Source organism: Zea mays, chromosome 8, assembly GCF_902167145.1.
Source record: "Zea mays cultivar B73 chromosome 8, Zm-B73-REFERENCE-NAM-5.0, whole genome shotgun sequence".
NCBI classification, from domain to species: domain Eukaryota; kingdom Viridiplantae; phylum Streptophyta; class Magnoliopsida; order Poales; family Poaceae; genus Zea; species Zea mays.
The window spans coordinates 169,566,271-169,581,822 of NC_050103.1; the positions used below are offsets into that span (position 1 = coordinate 169,566,271).

The 15,552-nt window shown below is 45.4% G+C and overlaps 2 protein-coding genes across 2 annotated transcripts; both read left to right on the forward strand.

Annotated features, from left to right (window-relative positions):
• The first annotated feature begins 3,389 nt into the window (after nucleotides 1-3,389).
• LOC100279516 (uncharacterized) lies at nucleotides 3,390-7,409 on the forward strand. Its single transcript, NM_001152515.1, is given in 11 exon segments — nucleotides 3,390-3,986; nucleotides 4,480-4,564; nucleotides 4,643-4,783; nucleotides 4,870-4,983; nucleotides 5,053-5,150; nucleotides 5,540-5,619; nucleotides 5,771-5,876; nucleotides 5,996-6,123; nucleotides 6,219-6,420; nucleotides 6,541-6,597; nucleotides 6,758-7,409. Coding segments are annotated over 11 exon segments (1,458 nt in total). The 5' UTR covers nucleotides 3,390-3,620; the 3' UTR covers nucleotides 6,839-7,409.
• A 1,413-nt stretch (nucleotides 7,410-8,822) lies between these two features.
• LOC100274272 (magnesium transporter8) lies at nucleotides 8,823-15,093 on the forward strand. The gene is made up of 6 exons (NM_001148636.1): nucleotides 8,823-9,248; nucleotides 12,268-12,516; nucleotides 13,044-13,172; nucleotides 13,442-13,584; nucleotides 13,750-13,885; nucleotides 14,490-15,093. Exons 1-6 carry the CDS (start codon nucleotides 8,880-8,882, stop codon nucleotides 14,793-14,795), a joined length of 1,332 nt encoding a protein of 443 aa, NP_001142108.1. The 5' UTR covers nucleotides 8,823-8,879; the 3' UTR covers nucleotides 14,796-15,093.
• The last annotated feature ends 459 nt before the right edge of the window (nucleotides 15,094-15,552 follow it).

A 15,552-nucleotide genomic window follows, 5' to 3' on the forward strand; every position in this document is an offset into this window, starting at 1 on the left:
GAAAATAAAGGGAGGGGGGGGGGCGGCATGGGCTTTTTGGGCCCAAAGGGGGCGCCAGGGGCGGCTGGGCCGGCCGGGGTCGGCCCACGGCGCGGGAGAGAGAGAAAAAGAAAGGAGAGAAAAAGAGAGGGAGAAAAAAGAAAGAAAAGATCTTCTCCACATTTTCGAAATCCGATCTTTCTACATGAATGCAATTGCACTTTCAAAGCAATCAAAAGAAATGCAAGGTTCGGCATGGTGCATCAAACAACATAAAGTATTTAGGGTTTTTCTTACGTACGGGAATTCCAAACCGAATCCCGCTAGAACTTTGGAAAAGGTCAAGGTTTAGCGAGGGGAAAAAGAAAAGGAAAAGGTAACGCCCGAATTTTGGCGAGTAAAGAAAAGAAAAAATTCAACTGCAAAATTCGGGGCGTTACAGTTAGTCTACAACATAATGTAGACACATACTCATAAGTCCACAAGACTTATGATTTTCTTTGCTATTCATTTTGCGCTTGCACATCAAGCCACAAAAGCACATAAGTTCTTTTCATAAGAACCATAAGAGAAAGAGAGCATCTCATTTCCTCCAAATTGAAGAGGTGAATTCCCATATCATGCAAAAATGATCTTGATATCTAATAAACATTGAGGATAATTAAGCCCAGTAGGCGAGTTCATCAAACTCTATTAAATAATTATCCTCCAAATGGATTAACCATTTTCTGATGTTGTAATATGCCGCAAAATATATCATATCTTTATATGCTGGAGAACTCTAGGTATCACATAAAGTGTACCAAAAGATTTTTGAAAATTGGTGTACACAACGTAGATAATCTCCATGTAATGAAACAATGGAGTAGATCTCTCAGTAGTGGGCAAACTTTTGCTGCCTGAAAGCATGGTCTCTGGGCTGATATATTCAAAGAACATACCGCAGCCAATGTTTAGGACTCCACTACCCTGTGCTTGACCAATATTTCAAAAATAAAATGGAAATCACCATAAAAGTGAATAACCAACATCACATCTCCAACATATCTACTTGAGAGAACACATAGGTAATCATCATAACCATATGATGTAGACCTCTTACTGATAGGCAAATAACATTTTACTGTCTAAAAGCTTGGTCTCAGGGCAAATAAATTCCAAGAATTTATTGCAGCCAAAGCCTAGATCTCCATCATGTGTTGAAATATCCCAAGTTCAAGATATGTGTCATATTTTGCAAGAATTCATCGTTTAATTAAGTAGAACTTAATTAAAAGAATTCTTTTAGCAGTCAGCATGACTGCAGCATCCAGCCTGGCTCCATAGTCCGCAACGCCTGCTTGGTCCGTGATCTTTTTGGGTAGCACGTATAGGTAATCATCTCGAAAGATGTAGACCTCATAGTGATAGGCATTTCAAATGCGGCCTAAAGCACGGTCTCTGGGCTACTAAATTTTATAAAGAATTTAGTGCAGCCAGTGCTTAGGACTCCATCACCCTATGCTTTTCCCAAAAATGCAATCTTATGTTGCATGAGGACCGTTAAGTTTCGACTTAATTAATGTGCTATGTTTTTCATGCAAACATAAAAGAATGCAAAAACAAAAGCAAGTCGAAACATGTGAATTATAAATATAAATATAATTCACTGATAAGTCTGCATTTTCAAAATAAAAACAGACAAATATGTATAATTACATATAACATCAGCAGTCTAAATAATCAAATTTAGATACTAAATACTGATTGAAACTGTGATACAAACAATCACATAGTCATGTACTTAAATATACAGAGAGAAAAAAAATGAGTAAATTCAGCCCAGCCAAATATATGGCCGAATAGCCCAGGCGGCCAGCCTTGCGGCTAGGCGCGGCCCAGGTGACCCAGTCGGGCAGCCCATGAGAGCAGGGGCGCAGGCGGCCATATCAGGGACGACAGTTAGGGTTTGCTCCTTCCTCCTCCTCCCCTCAACAGCCGGCGGCGGGCTCGGTGGGCCCCGGCCCCGGTGGCTCGGGCGCGCGGCGCCCCGGCTGGGGTGCGGGCTGCACCGGTGAGCGGCCCCCGGCCCCTCGGCGGCTCGGCACAGACCGGCAGCCCGTCGCACGAGGGCGGGCGTAGGCCCTCGGCGCGGGCGCGGCTCCCCGGCGTCCAAGCGGCCCCGCGGCGGCGCGACCCTAGCCGCGGTTGCTGGCGCGGCATCCCCGACGGCGGAGCTCCGGCGCGGGGGCGCGCGGGCACGGCCTCCCCGGTGGGCGCGCGTGCGCGGGCCCCAGAGCGCGGCTAGATCTCCAGGCGCGCGGGAATGACGGCGCTGGCCCCGGCGCGGGCTCGGGTGCGGCCCCAGCCTAGGCGCGCCCTCCGCGGCTCGGGCGCTCGGCCCCTCGGCCCCTGGCTGCGCCCAGCAGCCCCAACGGCCATAGCCTGCGCGAGCGCCTCTCAGCGGCTCGCGTCCACGGCGTGTGCAGCAACAACGGAGGGCGGGTGCGCGGCCCTGGCAGCGCGGGCGTGGCAAGACGGGCGGCCTCCGACGGCGGCACGCGGTCCCCCGGCCCCTGCGGCTCGGGCGCGGCCAGCCGCTGCCAGGCGGCTACATTCGAGGCCGTTTCGCGTCGGGGTCGCCAGTTCTACCAACATGCTGGATCCGGTTCGAATCGGTCGCGAGTCGCAACGCTCGTCTGTGTTCGAATCCGGGCCTCGTTTCCATGACCGCGCCGGGCGTCAACGGTGCAGACCGCGCCGGCGCGGGATCCGCCATGGTGCGGCCACAAGCAGCAGAGTCTCCTGCAAGCGGACAGCAAGGCGCCGCTCTGGTTGGGAGGGAGTAGGCCGATCCGGTTGGATCACATCCTGTCAATCTTGCATAGCGAAGGCTAGTCACCTTACGTACCTATGCTTTTCCTTTGCTTTTTGCTTTGTGCATTCTACTACTCCGTCAGATCAATTGGCGTGTGCAGCCGTTTCCTGCGCGGCGCCATCCGGCCAAGACTGGCGTTGACGGTTACTTCTTCTGATTATTGCCGTCGGCGTAGACAACAACTTCGTCGATTTTTGGCAACCGCTCGTTGTATGTGCCATGGCCTTTCCACACTCGGTTGAGAGCGCGTGACTGATAACGTGTTGAATTATACTCAGTGGTAAACAAGTAGAGAGAAACATAATAACAGTGATGTGTCCTTTATTGCAGGGAAGACTTGTTTATATACATGTGACAGGGGTCATCACCAAGGGGTGTGTCCCTTGGGGATGTGTTCGTCGAGCCCCTTGGATTGATCACCATATCACATATAACTTTGTAATATGTTATTTTGTAACATAGACGAAGCTCTCGTGAACCAGTGCAGCGCTGCAGGCCAGCGTGGAAACTGGAAAAGCTGCCTCCGCCAAATCCAAACCAAACGGGACGGTCGCCGGAGGAAGCATACCCGAAACTCCCCTCCCCTCTCCTTACAATACCGCGAGGCGGCGGCTGACGTCGCTTAGCCGCTTTCCCACACCTTCGCCGCCGCCTATACTCCTGCAGAAATAGCCCCAGGGAGGGCGGTTGCTGCTGCTTCGTGTGCGGTGTTCCTTCCCCCGCCGCACGCGGGATCCATTTGACGGACGGACCGACCGAGCGACCCACCCGTCCACCGAGAGCCATGGGGCAGAGGCAGAGCCACAGCAAGCGGGACGGGAGCAGCCACGGGCGGCGGTCGCGCTCCTTTCAGCAGCAGCCGTCGGCGCAGTGGGGCGCCGGAGGAGGAGGGTACTACCAGCAGGACCCAAGCACCGGCTACTACGGCGCGCCGGTGCCACAACAGGGAGGAGGGTACTACCAACAGGACCCAGGCACCGGCTACTACGGCGCGCCGGTGCCACAGCAGGGAGGAGGGTACGCCGCGCCGTACCGGGACAAGCCCGCCGCCGCCGCCGCCGTTGCTGCTCCGGCGCCGCAGGCTGCGAAGCCGCGGCAGCTGGATCGCCGGTACTCGCGGATCGCCGACGAGTATCACTCGGTGGACCAGGTACGCGGGCGTTTGCTGTGTCATTGGGTAAATCGTAGCGTACAGTGGAAGCAGTGGATCGGCTCAATCTGAACTCACCGTTCGCTTGCTTGCGCCTTGTATGGCAACCAAGTTTAAGGAACATGTCCGATCTGTGCTTCGTAGTTTCTCAATCTGCAGTCGATTAAAATTTCAGAGGAGAATTAGGATGCCCCATCGTTGGTCAAGCGATGGGAGGCGCTGCAGATTCTGATATAGAACATTGTGGTTCTATTTGTTAGTCAACCATCAATTACTGTTCATGAATCATGAAGGATTCATGCACGCGAAAGTAGATGGGTCAGTGCTCACAGCTCATTGGAAGAATAGGCAGTATTTTTTTTGTAAGGTTGGCAACTTGGCATTATTGAAGGCATTTGTGTTTGGTTAGAGTTGCTCGGTTGGCCACATTTCACTTTCAGTTATGCTACGCCTTGACTATCTTTCTGAAAGACCAAACCTTCCCCTTTTGCAGGTTACTGATGCTCTAGCTCAAGCAGGACTTGAATCATCAAATCTTATTGTTGGCATTGATTTCACAAAGAGCAACGAGTGGACAGGTTTGTTTGTTTGTTTCTGTTTGTTTGTTTCATTGCCTCGCTTCCTCCTGATGCTAATGATTTTTTTTCTTGTACCAGGCAAATTCTCGTTCCATGGACGCAGTCTACATCACATTAGCAACACACCAAATCCGTATGAACAAGCCATCTCGATTATTGGGCGAACACTATCGAAATTCGATGAAGATAATCTGATTCCATGTTTCGGATTTGGAGATGGTAATGATTTTGTTCACGATTGACTGTTTCTTACTCTGTTTGATAATGTCTATAAATCCTAACTCACCATGCATTTTTTCTTTCAGCATCAACACACGATCAAGATGTCTTCTGTTTCTCTCCTGACGAGAAACCTTGTAATGGATTTGAAGAAGCTCTCGATCGATATAGGGAACTTGTACCACATTTGCGCTTAGCTGGTAAGCTGCTATGCCTTGTTCATCCATTTAATTGGATTGTTCATATGTGTTTACACCAATTCTTAACAGGACCAACATCCTTTGCACCAATTATTGAGATGGCTATGACCATTGTGGAGCAAAGTGGCGGGCAATACCACGTCCTATTGATAATTGCAGATGGGCAGGTACCATGTTAACTCTTCTTGTGGGATGTTCTGCAAGTAATTTGATGGCTCTGAATACTCTATCATTTTTTAAGTCATTTTTATTTACCTGTATATTGCCATTGCCCAAATGTAGCATGCCAGTACATGCAGCAGTGAAATAGAATTTTGTTCTTAAAATGAAGCATTTATAGTATCATAATATCTGTTTAAGATGTGTTCTCTCTGATGCCTTTCCTTGCACTCTCTCTTTTCCCCTTAGTCCGCAACTATGAATCCTGTAGTAGGTAGCAAGTAGTGACAATAGCAACCTTTGGCTGAATAGTTCACATTTATTGTTGTTGTGTAATTTGTTGGCGTATTGCTTGGCTGAATAGTTCTTCCCTCTTGTTAATTTGTATATTACTCAGGTTACGAGGAGTGTAGATACTGCATCTGGACAGCTGAGTTCGCAAGAGCAAAAAACTGTTGATGCCATTGTGAAGGCCAGGTATAAATGTCCTTCATTACCTTGTTTCAAAATACTCTTGCTGAAATGACAATTACTTACAGCTACGACATCATCATGTTTCATAATTTTCGTTGCCTCCTGTGTCAGAAAAAGACTTCTGATTGTTTCAGCTTTTGCCTTTTGTCTGCAGTGAATTGCCTTTGTCCATTGTGTTAGTAGGAGTTGGTGATGGCCCCTGGGACATGATGAAGGAATTTGATGACAACATTCCTGCTCGAGCTTTTGACAATTTCCAAGTAAGTTGATGTTGAACCTAATAGCTCATGTCTATGATGATTGATGTCAGTAAGCATGTTTGTGCTTTTTGTATGTTGAGTTATTTTCCCCTAACATTGAGAATTTATTGCTTGTCTAGTTTGTAAATTTTTCAGAGATAATGTCCAAAAACATGGCACAATCAAGGAAAGAGGCTGCATTTGCTCTTTCAGCATTGATGGAGATACCACCACAGTATAAAGCAACCGTGGAATTAGGGATTTTGGGGTAAGTTTTCTTTCCTTGAATCATACCCTCGTTCTTGCTTTGTTCACTTGTTCATTCTAATTGCTTACTGACTTGTCTCAATGTGCTGCAAGCAGTCGTCGCTCTTTCAAGTCTCCTGACAGGGTTCCTCTGCCTCCCCCTTCCGGAAGTCATGGCGCTTATTCCTACTATTCATCTAAAGGATTTAGCAAACCGAGCACCTACCCTCAGAGTTCTTCATCCTCATCACCCTATCCTCACTATGAAACTCCACATACAGCCACCCCAGCTGCGCCTTCAGCCACTTATGACAACCAGGTACAATTTCATGCGCCCTGACAGAATATTTCATTCTGCTTGATCTAAGTCTGGCGCGTCTCTTAGAGAGGTATCTGCACAGCATTTGTCTCTGATCATCAACTTTTATCTGTCTTCTAGGTCTGTCCTATCTGCCTCGTGAACCCCAAGGACATGGCGTTTGGTTGTGGACACCAGGTGAATCTCCTACCTCTCTCTCTCTCTTTATTGTGTTGCAGTTGATCCACATCTTTTTTTATGAGGGACTAGCAATAGCATGCCATTTCCTGCTGTGGGAAGTTTATTGAAACGTCAGCTTCATAACCTGTCCTTATCTAACAAATGATATTCTTCGCAGACCTGCTGTGACTGCGGACAGATCCTGGAGTCGTGCCCAATCTGTCGCACTCCCATCACCACAAGGATAAAGCTATACTAGCAAGTAGTGGTTTGGATCATTGTCAATGGGTGGTATACTGGAGGAGCCACCCAGCGTCACACTGGAGGATCGTGTCAGCATGCCCATAGATCGATTGCAATCGGAAAGCTGGAGCGGCACTCCATAGATCGATCGATTGGATCTAAGGATTGCAGGGACAAAGCATGGATCAATTGGAGCGAGGATTGCAGGGCCGTTGATTCATCGCTCAGGGTTGTCCCAGTATTCATATCCACCAGGAATGATCCGAATCTCATATCGCAATAAATAATAAAAAATAATAAACGAGCAGAAAGATGAGAAACACACACAAAAAAAGTGGTGGCGTGGAGGATCAGACGATTGCGTGTAGGGTCATCACACGCAACTCAGCTTGGTTACTACTCTAATCTGCAACTTTAGTTGTACATACCCAACTTTAGGATCAGAGGATTCCTTATTTGTGCGTGTGCCCGTGTTTTTTTGTTTGTTTCGTGATTTCGTCCGAGATATGTTGATTTGTTCTTTGCTAGCAATTGTGTAAAAATCCAATCCGCATTTTTTGGCGCCATCGAAATAAATGCTATGTTGTAAATTTGGCCATCATTAGTTCATTGCTCTATGATGCTGGCGCGCCTGTCAGCTGGCGTGAATTGCTTGCACGACGGGCTGGCAAAGGCACGTATTTTCTGAGCGATGTCCCCGCGCGGTGGCGAAGACGTTCAAGCTGAAGACAGGTCCCCACGCGCAGAGGCGGGCGCGCGACGTTGTAGCGGGCGAACATTGCCCTCGTAGTCGTAGGCGAACCTCTGCAGTCTCGTGGACCGGCTCCACGAACGGCGAACCTCTGCAGTTGAAAACGGGACGGGATTATCCTGTGGTACCGGATACAGATACTAAAAATACCTGATTTTCCTGATTTTCCATGTACCAGATACGGATATTTTTCTAAACAGATCGTTTATGGATAATAATCGAATAGATCGTAGCCGGATACGGATAGGATACGGGACAACTACTACCGGCCAAATACCCGGGAAGTCCAGATATGATACGAGTACCGATTGGTGGGTGCCTACACGGCTACACTTGTTTGTGTAACTCAGTGAGCCTTGCCGCCTTGTTTTTTCACGGACCCATTAACACAAATGAAATTTGTCCAATTGCCCACCTGCTATCATACGATCATGCACTGCCAGCTCAGCACACGAACGACTCAGTGGCTAAAGTCCTCCCGTCGTACCGTGGTATGTTGCTGTTTTTTAAAAAAATTGTGTTGTTGTTTCTATAATAAACTTGTGATTAATACTTATTTTGTCCTAAAATATTAGTCGTTTTAGCCATTTAATCTTATATCTATATTTAAATGGATGATAATAAATCTCTCTCTATATATATTAAAATGGTAAAATGACTATTATTTTAGAACAGATAGAATAACTTTGAACTGTATCGTGTCAATTTGTCAGTAGTTTTTCTATATTTGAGCTATCATATACTCCATCATCATCTATTTAAACAAAGACAAAAAATCAAGAGCTAAAAAGACTAATATTTTAAAACGGATGGAGTATATGATTATGTATTTTTTTTATTTTATTGGTTTGTTGGATGGTTGAACACCTAATATTATTAAGACAGACTATCCAACTAATATCCATTATCTATTCGGGTAATATCCAGTATCTGTTTTTTATCCATCTAAATTGTTATCCGATCTCGTTTTGTATCCATCCTAAATTTTAACTATCTGTGTCTAATCTATATCCGACAAAATTACATTAGGGTAGAATACACAACTACATATTATCCGTTCGCGTCCCGTTTTCACTACTGCAGTATGCACGAGCGCAGGCGGAAAGCGCGTCAGCGCCCGCCACGGACCTGGCCGACGCGCAACCGCCCATGCACACCCAGTATTCCAGTGGTCAGCTAGCGAAAAAACAGACAAGTTTGAAAATAGGGCTAAATTCGTAATTATGAATAAAGAGTAATTGCGGTCGTGGTTCCGGATTCCCCGCCGCCGCCGCAAGACCGGAGCCCTAATTCCAAGCGGTAAACGATGAGGCCGCACGCGGTGGGTATGGGTGGCGGTGGCGTGGGGAGGCGGAAGGCGGGGGCCGCCGCCGCCGCGGCTAGCCGGGAGTGGTTGGTGGTGCCGGCGTCGGGCCCGGCGCGGGTGGAGGAAGCAGGGAAGCACGCGGTGATGGCGCGTACGGGGCTTCCCGCGCGCGATCTCAGGGTGCTCGACCCGTTACTCTCGTACCCGTCCACGATCCTGGGCCGCGAGCGCGCCATCGTGGTCAACTTGGAGCGCGTCAAAGCTCTGATCACAGCCGCGGAGGTGCTGCTTCCTAACACCAAGGATCCCGCCTTCGCGCGCTTCGTTCGCGACCTCCAGACCCGCGTCCTCGCATCTTCGTCTGACCAGGTAATGTTTTCTACTACTTCATTGTTATTCTTCGGAATTGCTCCCTCCGCCCCAAAAGAATGCAATTCTTGCTTTAGAGCAAGTTAATTTCTTAAATTTGTAGAAAATTGTATCAACATTTTAATCTCTAAATATGTTTACTATGGAAAAAAAGGGCAACGACTGTTGTGCTTGCAAGCGAGCCTCCCGTGTCTTTATCGTGATCCAACCGTAGTTATATGCATTCTTTTTGGGATGGAGGGAATACTCTCTCTATTTCAACTTAGTTTTAGTTTTGATCTATGTCTAACTTTTCTAACTCTGACCAAATAATATTAATAAATGCACTATAAATATTCATTTTTTAACCAAAACGGGGGGCTAAGCCCACCATTCATTTAAAAGAAACTAGTGACTTGCTCGCTCCTTGCGCGAGGCATTAAATGATATGTTTAAACAGTTAAAGGAACATTTTTGTAGATATACAACAAAGCATAAATCGGCCAAATGAGAATCCAATTTGATCATAATACCCATCAATATAAACCAGCATAATGACTCCAAGCAAATTATAGAAGGCTAAAATCATAGCCCATTGATAAATTTCACCAGCATTCTTCAATCCGAAAGTCTCAAATTACTGTAGACAAAAAAAAGGGATGCACGCTAGCTCAAGATGCACGATGGATTAAACGATCCGTGTTGTTCAGTTTAACTTGAACTCAATTTAGTTTGCTGGATCCAATATAGATGATCAAATTTTAGTTGATTTCTGCACTCCAGCACGCTTGCATTGCTCTCCACTTAAGTTACAATTGACAGCACAGCATCACATATAGATGCAAAGCACTTCAATTGCTACTCGCAGTGTACTCATCTCATCAATCAGCTATGCCATTGCCTATGGACAAAGCACTGGCGTCTGCAACGGCTTCCCGAAGCATCTTGTCAATCAATTAAACGAAGAGGGAAAGATCATGCCAAGAACTGTAAAAAAGGAAAAAGAAAAAAATACGGAACCTTGATGGTAAGCGGGTAGTCCCCTGCGCCGACCAGAGCCCTGCCTGGGCGTAGCGGTCAGCGGCCGCGAGTCACAACACGACGAAACACACCGATGAAGAGCCCGACAACGCGGTCAGCGACGTCGATGGAGAATGTCTCGCTAGCGCCCGTGACGACGACGCTGCGGCGCGCGCACTGGGCCAGGTCGACATGGACCACTCCAGGAACGCGACATCAACCAGGATGGCGCAGCCGGCCACCACGAGCGCGGCGCGCGGAGGTTCCGGGTCCGCCGCGACTTCCGCGGTGAAGAAGGCCAGGAGCGACGCGCCCAAGGCGTAGAAGTCGAAGGACGCGGAAGCGCGCGCGCAGCGCGGCAGCGAAGGTGGTGTCCGTGCGCCGCAGGAGGAGGAGCCCTGACGTGGCCGCGACCGTCGCGAAGGATGTCGTTTGTCGTGTCGGTGGTGTGGACTATTGAGAGGATGAGCCCGCCAGCGCACGCATCGAGTTCTGCGAGGGTTGTCCGAGGAGAGGGAGGCATGAAAGAGTGGACAGACCTAAGCAAGGCATGGAACAACGACTACCATTCTCTAGAACGATCCCGTGAAGGCGAAGGCAGCCGTATCCGCAAACTGCTCGCGTCGCTCGGATGTGTTAGTGACCCTTGGATGAGGATCGTGCGGCCTAGAAAAACGAATATGATGTGGATACTTTGTGCTCGCGGTTAATATTTTAAATTTGTAGAAAATTGTATCAACATTTTAATCTCTAAATATGTTTAGTATAGGAAAAAAAGGCAATGACTGCTCACTGCTGTGCTTGCAAGCGAGCCTCCCGTGTCTTTATCGTTATCCAACCATAGTTATATGCATTTTTTTGGGATGGAGGAATACTCTCTCCATTTCAACTTAGTTTTAGTTTTGATCTATGTCTAACTTTTCTAACTATGACCAAATAATATTAATAAATGCACTATAAATATTCATGTTTTTTGAACCAAAACGGGGGCTAGGCCCACCTTTCATTTAAAAGAAACATGTGAAGGGGTACACAGGGCATTCAAGGAGAATGCCTGTAAGAGGACAAGAGAGACGAGGAGACACAAGAACACCACGCATCTATCTCGAACCTTACAGGGGGAGCGACCTCTCATCAATCACTTTAGACAACACGGATCGCATAGAGGAAGTTTCATCTTTAAAACTGGATGCATTCCGCCGTTTCCAAATACGCCACAACACCATGGGGAGAATCTCCCGGTTGGCTCTCCGCTGCTCCTCTGAATGAGCATCAGCCGAAAGAAGATCAAAAGATCCATCTGCAGGCACCAGGCACAACCCAGCAGCAGGCCACACCCTGGAGATCAAGGATTCAAGGGGCACTCGGCGAAGGCGTGAGTGCGGCCATCAATGTCACCGCCTCACCGGCGCACAGGCGGCAAGTAGGGGCGACGATGATGTTGTGCCTGAATAACCGTTCGGCAGTCGGGAGCCTGTTTTTAGTGAAAAGCCAATATACATTTCACGGTGTATCTGATTAAACTTGTTAGATGTTGTAGGTTTTTTGTATTTTTCGACAAACATGGTCAAAGGTAGAGAAGTATGACTTAGGATAAAGCTAAAATAGACTTAAAATTTGGTAGGGAATAGGAATTATGGTATGTAATTTCTTAGTATGTGCTCAGGGCACTGTACTGGAGAGTCTGTTTTGAAGTTTGGTCACAATGCCAGATTATGCAATGGGTGGATATAATTTTTCAAATTGGACTGAATGATTATATTTTCGAAGATAAAAACATCGTTGTCAATTATTTTTATGTTTTGATCAGTTAATGTTATGTTTAAGATATTGCAATCAGGGGATATACCATGGGAGAGGGAGTTCATGCAATTAAGGGATATTTCTCCAAAGTGGACTAAAATGGTGATGTGTTTAGGCATAATGATAAAAGCATATGATTGGATTGCTGTATTTTGATCACTAAATGATACGTCGATTGAGGATATATCACTAAATCATTTTTCCCTTTGTCAATTAGGCAGCTGAACTCACTGACATGGAAGGTGAATCACCTATTGTTGCTTCACCATTTCCTGTACCAAGTTCATCCAAAGGGCATGAAATGGAGATGACTAAGAAGACTGCTGCTGTTGTGCCTGAAATGACTAGCAGCAGCAGTATGCCCAATTTAGCTGTTGCAAAAGATGGAAATACCAAGGTTTTGCCTTTCGAATTTCGAGCTCTTGAAGTGTGCCTTGAATCAGCCTGCAGATCTTTGGAAGAGGAAGTATGTGCTTGCATCTGGAATTGTTTGTCTGGTTATATGTTGTTTATCTGGCCGCAATTGAATTCATACCTCTAACATCAGGTATTCCATGCTTTCATTCATTATATAGGGTGTTCAGGAACTACACCATTGTTGTTCTTAGAATATTGAATAATCTCTTCAGACATGTTTGAAGGGGGAGGGTTTTTTTATAGATGTTTCATTGGCCTGGTTTGTCATAAACGTGGAGAAATGGGCATAATAAATGTCAGGGCAGAGTTATTCTTCTTGTATAAGCTGACCTTTTTGGAATACCTTCTGACCTTTATTTACTATATGTTTTCTATAGTGTGTTTCAGATATTTAAGCTTATGGAGTAGTTTTAAGATAGCTAAGTAGTTTTTGCAATTAAACCAACCATAGTCTCCTTAAAGATTCTCGTGTGTGTTTTTTGATGGCGGACAGATTCTCTTGTTGACTAACATCCCTTCGTCTTCTTACAGATTCTCGTGTAACTAACATCCCTTCCTTTTTCTTCTCTTTCATAGACTTCTACTCTGGAGCTAGAGGCATATCCAGCATTAGATGAGCTGACATCAAAGATCAGCACATTAAACCTTGAACGAGTTAGGCAAATCAAGAGTCGTCTGGTTGCGATATCTGGTCGAGTACAGAAGGTAGTCAATTGAAATTCTTTGATCTACTTTGTGTTAGTCTTCTTTCGGATTTGTCAATGTCAGTCTTTGTTGCTGATTGCATTATCCTATATATGTTTCTTTTTATGGTGAGATAAATGAGGGGTGTCTGGTGCGTACATACCATCAAACATATTATGTTGTTAAGTGCTATTTCTGTCATATACTAGGTGGTACCCACTTCAATTTTCTTGCAAGAAACTTTCTTTACTAATCTAGTTTCCGCTTGTGAAAACATTATGTTCCTCAAGGTGAGGGATGAGCTTGAGCATTTACTGGATGATGAAATGGATATGGCTGAAATGTACTTGACAGAGAAGCTTACTCAACAAGAAATCAGTGAGGCTTCATCTAGAGCTGAGGTTGATGATGCATCTCTTACAGAAGACGATAGGCAAGTATCATAGCAAGTTTTTTTTTCTTTGAAAGAACGGAACAAGCAATACTCCATTTGTTATCCACGGATAACATGAAGTGGTTTATATGCATCTTCTTGCAAATTTGCATATACCAATTCTCTAATGTATTTTATCATTTGTGTGTGTGTGTACGCGTTTAGGGATGAAGATTATAGAAGTGAACCAGATGGAAGCAATGGTAGTGTTATAGGTTATAAGCCCAATATTGAAGAGCTAGAGATGCTTCTAGAGGCTTACTTTGTGCAAATTGATGGCACACTTAACAAGCTATCACATGTAATTTCACTTGCCCTCTTACTCACATGGTTGTCAATATTGTTTTGTTTAGGAGGTACTATATGGTATAACAACAAATGTTTTCTTGAAGTGAGATATCACTTTAAACACAAATCTAAAGTATGATGAAAGTATTTGATTTGTGTTGGGATGATGCTGTTACGAATAAGGTATAACAGATGCTTCCACAAGTAAAACAAACTAAGGAGTTGTAAGCGTTTCACTATTGCACCTTTAAATATTGGCAAAGTGTCTAGTTGGTTTGATTGAGCGTTCCCTGTCATTAATTATTGTTTTCTACTTATTTAACTATTTCTTTAATAAACAACAGGCTGTTTCTATTTGGTTTAGTAATGGCATCCATTTATCTAAACAAACTAATCTTAACACAGCATAGAATTAGCAATTTCTTGTAAAATTAGATAACTTAAGCCAGTGAATCCTGTGTCAGTGGTTTACTTTATTCTGCACCTAATTACCGATAGTTCTTGGTTGCCTTTCCTATCAGTGACACAAGGACACTAGTGTGGGGAGCTGAGCTTCACATTCATAAGATGTCTTATTCGCATGTTTCTGATCCTTTAAATGTCCTCTATGATTGAAGCTGAGGGAGTACGTCGATGACACAGAAGATTATATCAATATAATGTTGGACGACAAGCAGAATCAGCTGCTGCAGATGGGAGTTATGCTGTCAACTGCTACTGTCGTCATCACTGCTGGAGTGGCTGTAGTTGGTCTTTTTGGTATGAATATTGGCATATCACTTTACGCAGACCCAACAACCGAGGAGGAAACTCGAGCAGCAAATAGGAAATTTTGGGAAACTACTTTCGGGACCGTTGCTGGCTGCGTGATTTTGTACATCATAGCCATGGGTTGGGGAAAGAGAAGTGGATTACTGCAATGATGCGGAAGCATGACTGCATGAGTGTTCTGTACCCAGTGAATACTGGGTTCACAAAAATCTCCAAAATGAGAGATTATTGTATTGGCATGCTGCTCGATCATACTGCTGCCAGAAAATACGCCTCGTTCCACTATGCTGGAAAAGAAACATCTTGTGTACCGCTAGTAGCTGCTAATGCGTGAAGTATATTTTACAATCTGTTGCCCATCGTCTGTCATGGCAACTCAGCAGTTTTGTACCTGTTTACCATGCTAGGTGCTGTTTTTGCTCTTGTTATTGTGATCATTCCTGTAACTGTATCTAGCGGCCTGTAATATGTATGCCGCTGATTGGTTGAGTGCCTCCCGCAGTCCCGCGTGCAGGCCTCCCGCGCGCCTGGCTCATCAGCGATTGTCATCCGCGCCATCTCCACACGCCCAGACGGGTAGTGAAAAAAATGCCTAGCCTGCACACCCGCATGCTGGCCAGCATTCTCATATCTAAGCAACTAATTAGAATCTCGTGCTTGGTCAAAGCACGCTGGAGCCTCGTTATCTCTATGCAAGCAACCAATCACGTACTATATGTACTTGCTCTGTACACCCTTTGTTCCAAAATAGTTGATAATTCTTCTCTGTTCCAAAATAGTTGATAATTCTTATCTTTCGAGGAATAAAAATTTCAACTTTGATTAAATAATTAAAAATATTAATATTTACAGTGCATAATTTGTAGATAGTATCATTAGATATATATATATAATAAATTAATTTAGATA